This window comes from Triticum aestivum, chromosome 4D (genome assembly GCF_018294505.1).
Source record: "Triticum aestivum cultivar Chinese Spring chromosome 4D, IWGSC CS RefSeq v2.1, whole genome shotgun sequence".
Lineage (NCBI taxonomy): Eukaryota > Viridiplantae > Streptophyta > Magnoliopsida > Poales > Poaceae > Triticum > Triticum aestivum.
Window position 1 is genome coordinate 17,050,864 of NC_057805.1, and position 8,888 is coordinate 17,059,751.

Sequence of the window (8,888 nt, forward strand, 5' to 3'; positions counted from 1 at the left end):
GCTTCTGCGCGCGAGAGAGAGGTGTTGCAGGGGAGGAGGGAGGCGCCAAAGGCTGTAGTGTGCTGCCCTCCCTCCCCCCCCTTTATATAGGCCCCCAAGGGGGGGTGCGCAGCCCTTGGAGATGGGATCTCCAAGGGGGGGCGGCGGCCAAGGGGGAAGGGGTTGCCTTGCCCCCCAAGGCAAGGGGAAACTCCCCCCCCTAGGGTTCCGCCCCAGCCCATTAGGGGCTGGTTCCCCTCCACTTTCAGCCCACGGGGCCCTCCGGGACAGGTGGCCCCACCCGGTGGACCCCCGGGACCCTTCCGGTGGTCCCGGTACAATACCGATAACCCCCGAAACTTTCCCGGTGGCCAAAACTGGACTTCCTATATATAATTCTTCACCTCCGGACCATTCCGGAACCTCTCGTGACGTCCGGGATCTCATCCGGGACTCCGAACAACTTTCGGGTTTCCGCATACATATATCTCTACAACCCTAGCGTCACCGGACCTTAAGTGTGTAGACCCTACGGGTTCGGGAGACATGCAGACATGACCGAGACGCCTCTCCGGTCAATAACCAACAGCGGGATCTGGATACCCATGTTGGCTCCCACATGTTCCACGATGATATCATCGGATGAACCACGGTGTCGAGGATTCAATCAATCCGTATGCAATTCCCTTTGTCAATCGGTATGTTACTTGCCCGAGATTCGATCGTCGGTATCCCAATACCTTGTTCAATCTCGTTACCGGCAACTCTCTTTACTCGTACCGCAATGCATGATCCCGTGACTAACGCCTTAGTCACATTGAGCTCATTATGATGATGCATTACCGAGTGGGCCCAGAGATACCTCTCCGTTTACACGGAGTGACAAATCCCAGTCTCGATCCGTGCCAACCCAACAGACACTTTCGGAGATACCCGTAATGCACCTTTATAGTCACCCAGTTACGTTGTGACGTTTGGCACACCCAAAGCACTCCTACGGTATCCGGGAGTTGCACGATCTCATGGTCCAAGGAAAAGATACTTGACATTGGAAAAGCTCTAGCAAACGAAACTACACGATCTTTTATGCTATGCTTAGGATTGGGTCTTGTCCATCACATCATTCTCCTAATGATGTGATCCCGTTATCAATGACATCCTATGTCCATAGTCAGGAAACCATGACTATCTGTTGATCAACGAGCTAGTCAACTAGAGGCTTACTAGGGACAGGTTGTGGTCTATGTATTCACACATGTATTACGATTTCCGGACAATACAATTATAGCATGAATAAAAGACTATTATCATGAACACAGAAATATAATAATAACCATTTATTATTGCCTCTAGGGCATATTTCCAACATTTCGGTCCTCCGTGTTCCGAGGCCATGTCTGTACATGCTAGGCTCGTCAAGTCAACCTAAGTGTATTGCGTGTGTTCCGAGGCCATGTCTGTACATGCTAGGCTCGTCAACACCCGTTGTATTCGAACGTTAGAATCTATCACACCCGATCATCACGTGGTGCTTCGAAACAACGAACCTTCGCAACGGTGCACAGTTAGGGTGAACACTTTCTTGAAATTATTATAAGGGATCATCTTACTTACTACCGTCGTTCTAAGCAAATAAGATGCAAAAACATGATAAACATCACATGCAATCAAATAGTGACATGATATGGCCAATATCATCATGCTCCTTTGATCTCCATCTTCGGGGCACCATGATCATCTTCGTCACCGGCATGACACCATGATCTCCATCATCATGATCTCCATCATTGTGTCTTCATGAAGTCGTCACGCCAACGATTACTTCTACTTCTATGGCTAACGCGTTTAGCAACAAAGTGAAGTAAATTACATGGCGTTATTCAATGACACGCAGGTCATACAAAATAATAAAGACAACTCCTATGGCTCCTGCCGGTTGTCATACTCATCGACATGCAAGTCGTGATTCCTATTACAAGAATATGATCAATCTCATACATCACATATATCATTCATCACATCTTCTGGCCATATCACATCACATAGCACTTGCTGCAAAAACAAGTTAGACGTCCTCTAATTGTTGTTGCAAGTTTTTACGTGGTTTGTAGGTTTCTAGCAAGAACGTTTCTTACCTACGTATGACCACAACGTGATTTGCCAATTTCTATTTACCCTTCATAAGGACCCTTTTCATCGAATCCGTTCCGACTAAAGTAGGAGAGACAGACACCCGCTAGCCACCTTATGCATCTAGTGCATGTCAGTCGGTGGAACCTGTCTCACGTAAGTGTACGTGTAAGGTCGGTCCGGGCCGCTTCATCCTACAATTCCGCCGAAACAAGAAAAGACTAGTAGCGGCAAGAAGAATTGGCAAACTCAACGCCCACAACTCCTTTGTGTTCTACTCGTAGATAGTAACTACGCATAGGCCTGGCTCATGATGCCACTGTTGGGAATCGTAGCATAATTTTAAAATTTTCCTACGCTCACCAAGATGCATCTATGGAGTGTACTAGCAACGAGGGGAAAGGAGTGCATCTACATACCCTTGTAGATCACGAGCGGAAGCGTTCCAATGAACGTGGATGACGGAGTCGTACTCGCCGTGATCCAAATCACCGATGACCGAGTGCCGAACGGACGGCACCTCCGCGTTCAACACACGTACGGTGCAGCGACGTCTCCTCCTTCTTGATCCAGCAAGGGGGAAGGAGAGGTTGATGGAGATCCAACAGCACGACAGCGTGGTGGTGGATGTAGCGGGTCTCCGGCAGGGCTTCGCCAAGCTTCTGCGAGAGAGAGAGAGGTGTTGCAGGGGAGGAGGGAGGCGCCCAAGGCTGTAGTGTGCTGCCCTCCCTCCCCCCCCCCTTTATATAGGCCCCCTGGGGGGCGCCGGCCCAGGGAGATGGAATCTCCAAGGGGGGCGGCGGCCAAAGGGGGGGAAGGGGTGCCTTGCCCCCCAAGGCAAGGGGGAAGCTCCTCCCCCTAGGGTTCCCAACCCTAGGCGCATGGGGGGAGGCCCAAGGGGGGCGCCCCAGCCCACAAAGGGCTGGTTCCCTTCCACTTTCAGCCCACGGGGCCCTCCGGGATAGGTGGCCCCACCCGGTGGACCCCCGGGACCCTTCCGGTGGTCCCGGTACAATACCGGTAACCCCCGAAACTTTCCCGGTGGCCGAAACTTGACTTCCTATATATAATTCTTCACCTCCGGACCATTCCGGAACCTCTCATGACGTCCGGGATCTCATCCGGGACTCCAAACAACTTTCGGGTTTCCGCATACATATATCTCTACAACCCTAGCGTCACCGGACCTTAAGTGTGTAGACCCTACGGGTTTGGGAGACATGCAGACATGACCGAGACGCCTCTCCGGTCAATAACCAACAGCGGGATCTGGATACCCATGTTGGCTCCCACATGTTCCACGATGATCTCATCGGATGAACCACGGTGTCGAGGATTCAATCAATCCGTATGCAATTCCCTTTGTCAATCGGTATGTTACTTGCCCGAGATTCGATCGTCGGTATCCCAATACCTTGTTCAATCTCGTTACCGGCAAGTCTCTTTACTCGTACCGCAATGCATGATCCCGTGACTAACGCCTTAGTCACATTGAGCTCATTATGATGATGCATTACTGAGTGGGCCCAGAGATACCTCTCCGTCACACGGAGTGACAAATCCCAGTCTCGATCCGTGCCAACCCAACAGACACTTTCGGAGATACCCGTAGTGCACCTTTATAGTCACCCAATTACGTTGTGACGTTTGGCACACCCAAAGCACTCCTACGGTGTCCGAGAGTTGCACGATCTCATGGTCTAAGGAAAAGATACTTGACATTGGAAAAGCTCTAGCAAACGAAACTACACGATCTTTTATGCTATGCTTACGATTGGGTCTTGTCCATCACATCATTCTCCTAATGATGTGATCCCGTTATCAATGACATCCAATGTCCATAGTCAGGAAACCATGACTATCTGTTGATCAACGAGCTAGTCAACTAGAGGCTTACTAGGGACACGTTGTGGTCTATGTATTCACACATGTATTACGATTTCCGGACAATACAATTATAGCATGAATAATAGACAATTACCATGAACAAAGAAATATAATAATAACCATTTATTATTGCCTCTAGGGCATATTTCCAACACTCCGGCGGAGCTGTTCTGTCAGGGAAACTTCCCTCCCGGAAGGGGAAATCGAAGCCATCGTCATCACCAACGATCCTCTCGTCAAGAGGGGGTCAATCTCCATCAACATCTTCACCAGCACCATCTCCTCTCAAACCCTAGTTCATCTCTTGTATCCGATCTTTATCTCAAAACCTCATATTGGTACCTGTGGGTTGCTAGTACTGTTGATTACTCCTTGTAGTTGATGCTAGTTGGTTTATTCGGTGGAAGATCATATGTTCAGATCCTTAATGATAATTAATACTCCTCTGATTATGAACATGAATATGCTTTGTGAGTAGTTACGTTTGTTCCTGAGGACATGGAAGAAGTCTTGTTATAAGTAATCATGTGAATTTGGTATCCGTTCGGTATTTTGATGAGATGTTTGTTGTCTTTCCTCTAGTGGTGTTATGTGAACATCGACTACATGACACTTCACCATTATTTGGGTCTAGGGGAAGGCATTGGGAAGTAATAAGTAGATGATGGATTGCTAGAGTGACAGAAGGTTAAACCCTAGTTTATGCGTTGCTTTGTAAGGGGCTGATTTGCATCCATATGTTTCATGCTATGGTTAGATTTATCTTAATTCTTCTTTCGTAGTTGCGGATGCTTGCGAGTGGGGTTAATCATAAGTGGGAGGCTTGTCCAAGGAAGGGCAGCATCCAAGCACCGGTCCACCCACATATCAAATTATCAAAGTAACGAGCGTGAATCATATGAGCATGATGAAAACTAACTTGACAACAATTCCCATGTGTCCTCGGGAGCGCTTTGCTTTATATAAGAGTTTGTCCAGGCTTGTCCTTTGCTACAAAAAGGATTGGGCCACCTTGGTGCACCTTGTTTACTTTTGTTACTTGTTACCCGTTACGAATTATCTCAGCATACAACTATCTGTTACCGATAATTTCAGTGCTTGCAGAGAATACCTTGTTGAAAACTGCTTGTCATTTCCTTCTGCTCCTCGTTGGGTTCAACACTCTTACTTATCGAAAGGACTACGATAGATCCCCTATACTTGTGGGTCATCATTGGTCCATGACCACCTTAATAGGCAGCGGCCGTTGTTCCGGGGCTCGATCCCGGGGCACATTCCGGCGTTGAATCACAACCGAGAGAGCGGTCATTTCCTTCTTTGGAAGGACTACTTTGACACAACCAACTCGCTATTCAAATATCGGAAATTCCGGCGGCGTTTCCGTATGGCTAGGCATGTTTTCAACCGTATTAGAGAGGGGGTGGTTGGATACGATAATTATTTCAAGTGCAAAGAAGATGCCCTTGGAAAGATTGGCTTCTCATCTTATCAGAAATGCACTGCAGCCATCCGGATGCTTGCATACGGAATGCCCAGTGATCTCATTAATGAGTACATGCGTACGAGCGAGTCTACGTGCCTATAGTCTATATACAGGTTCTACAAGACTGTGATTGCTGTGTTTGGTGCTAAGTACTTGAGAGAGCCGACTGCTGAAGATACAACCCGCTTGTTGGCGATGAATGCCAGCAGGGGCTTTTCAGGGATGCTTGGCAGCATAGACTGCATGCACTGGGAGTGGAAGAACTGCTCTTCTGCTTGGCAAGGGCAGTATAGGGGCTATGTCAGGGCTTGCACTGTCATACTTGAGGCAATGGCCTCACAAGATCTCTGGATCTGGCACTCTTTCTTTGGCATGGTCGGGTCGCACAATGATATCAACGTGCTTCAATGCTCGCCGGTCAATGTTAACATCAGCGGCCACAACTACAACAAAGGTTACTACCTAGGTGACGGTATCTATCCTCAGTGGACCACTATTGTGAAGACAATCTCCAACCCTGTCGGTGAGAAGAGGAAGAGATTTGCTCAAGAGCAAGAGAGTGCTAGGAAGGATGTGGGAGCGTGCGTTTGGTGTGCTTCAATCTCGATGGGACATCGTTTGGTATCCTGCTAGAACTTGAAGCACTAAGAAGTTGTGGGAGGTGATGACTGCTTGTGTGATCATGCATAATATGATCGTAGAGGATGAGCGCTTGAAATGTATTTATAATCAAGGGTTTCAATTTCAGGATGAGAATATTGTGCGTGAGCATGGAGGCGCGACAACGTTTACACACCTCACTCAATTTCATCATGAAATGCGTGATTGAGAAACTCACATGCAGCTGCAAAATGATTTGGTTGAGCATATGTGAGCTCATGTTGACAACCAATAGATGTATCTTTTTTTAATGTATTTGAGATAATTTAATTTTTATTCGGCTGGTAAACTATGCTAAATTTATTTGGTTATGAAACTATGTTATTTTTGTTTGCTTGTAAAACTATGTAAAATTTGTGTATATTTGTTCAAAAACACCACGCAAGCAAATATGGGTCAGCACATTAAACGCACTGCCGACCCAAATTATAAACAAGACGGATGACCCAAACAGACAAAAAACAAACAAAATCACACAGATTATAAATAAGACGGACGACCCAAACGGATAAAAAGCAGACAAAATCGCCCGTCCTTTTGGGTCGACGAGAGTTGGAGTTGTTCTAATTGCACCGCCCCGCCAGAACAATGGACCTATGAAATGCAGTGGCACTGCCTGCTGCCAGGGCAACGAGCTACACGCATATATCGATAACCCCAGAGATCTGTAATATATCGATAACCCAAGAGATCTTTACAGAAAAGGAGGGCCTACTACAATTTGCACTTGTCTGCTGACAGCACACAGAAATTAACCTAACCGATAAAGGGCCCACAGATAGCTTGTATTCAAGCTGATGAGAATACCACTATGGAGTTCCAATTCATAGTACATAATCTGCTGCTAAATCATTGACATTTTGTCCCAGACGCAGATAGGTAACTCGTTCTCAATGTAGATAAAAGCTGGCAAGCATGAGGCAGACACAGAAATATATAATCCTAACCTCTTCGACCGAAGCGACTATTTGCATGTTACAAATCAAGCAAAGTTGGTACAGATGTATAGCAACAGCAATAAAAACATCAAACAACGATCACAAAGTTCAGGAAGACATGAGCTTCAAGCCGTTGTCCGGCATTCCCATTCCACCAGCGAGATCGGCATCTATTTGCGTGTGTGGGGCTGGTCCAGACAACTGCTTGACCCTACATGAATCAAAAGGTAGTCATTAGATAGGAGACTTCACACATCAAGATCTTTCTACAGCTTCGTATGTTCCTTTCAAGCTCAAGTTATGCGGGACTGAATTAAAGGTCTTTCATCAGGCTAAAATTCTTTAGAAACAATGGCCAATGTTCTTGCTTCTTAGCAACTGGATTACATTCACACAACTAAGTTGGCTCTTGAACATTAAAACTTACACACGATTCAAATAAACAGTTACTTCAAAACACTGCGTGAGAGAATTTAGAGCAGAGTCTCCTCTGTTCAGCTATAGCATCATGCAACACAGTGCATGTATTATAGGTTTCTCTTGATTGATGGGCAGTCACAAACACAGTGCATGTCATGAGAGAGGAAAGGCTCATATGCAAGTGTCCTGCACAGGAGACATGGCTGTGGGATGTGCTAGGTTTTGTCACACTGGGCCAATGTATTGCTCTTTAAATTATCACCAGCATATTTAAATTATCTCTCCAAATCTGATCCTCAGATTGGTACTGGATACGGATACAGGCATCGACGCAAGTGCACCAGCTCAGGGAGTTCTGGTGCATCATATAACACTGAACATAAGCTTTAATAAGTTGACTCAGAACAAGGGGAATCACCTTTTCTTGTGGCGCTTTGAGCGGTAGTGATCCTCCTTCACGGTCTCATCCGCGAAGTACCGACTGCAGCCACCACCAGAACATGTAGTATAAATAATCAGAAGGAAATAGAGTTAAATTGCTGTACGAGAAACTGAGAAATGAAGCTCCTCACAGGCACAGAACATATCATTGTGTGATACAGTGATTCACAAGTACAGTTGCCTACCTACCCATCTTGATTCAGTTAAGGCACTGTCAAAACAACCTATAGATCCCCAAGTATTCAGACACAGATATTACAGCTTCCTGTAGCATATATGCAGCAACATACTAGAACATGTGCAATTTATCACATCCTAATTGACCCAAAAACGCCCTACTATGTCTGTAACAGCATCTAAATAGGACCATCAAGAACATCACACTAGCACCACAAAAGGACGACATGATGCTTTAATCCGATATACATGGAGGAAATCGAAGCAGAGTGGTGGAGTTGGGAGGCATACTCGCAGTGGAGGCAGTAGAACTGGCCCATGCCGGGGAGGTCCTCGTCGACGGGAAGCGCCTTGCCCTCGGAATCCTTGCCCTGGTCGGCCAGCTTGACGAGCTCGTCGTAGACGGCGTCGTCGGCTTTGACGAGGAACTTGCCGCGGCGCACCTGCTTGCAGTTGAGACGGCGCTTTTTGACCTTGCGGTGCGGGCACTTGCCTCCCATCTGAGCCTGCTCGCGGTCGTCGGCGGCGGCGGCTAGGGTTTCGGCTCCGAGGGGAAACGAACCCTGGAGAGCGGAAGTATGGAGAGAGGAGGAGGACGGGAGGAGAGAGAGGGTTTGGTATAGGCTTGAGCTTGACTGGGCCGAGCGTGAATCCGGTTATCGCCAATGGTCTGCACAAATGAGAAGCCCAGTTCCCCAAGGAAGAGCTGCGCGCAGTTGCATTTTTCTAACCGTCCGATCGGGCCCAATTCTATTCTCCATGACGTGGGGAAG

The 8,888-nt window shown here is 47.3% G+C and overlaps 1 protein-coding gene across 1 annotated transcript; it reads right to left on the reverse strand.

Annotated features, from left to right (window-relative positions):
• Positions 1-6,927: 6,927 nt before the first annotated feature.
• LOC123095818 (zinc finger protein 593) lies at positions 6,928-8,632 on the reverse strand (the record flags this gene model as incomplete). The annotated part of the gene is given in 3 exon segments (XM_044517384.1): positions 6,928-7,288; positions 7,916-7,978; positions 8,407-8,632. Coding segments are annotated over 3 exon segments (375 nt in total). The 3' UTR covers positions 6,928-7,185.
• Positions 8,633-8,888: the final 256 nt, after the last annotated feature.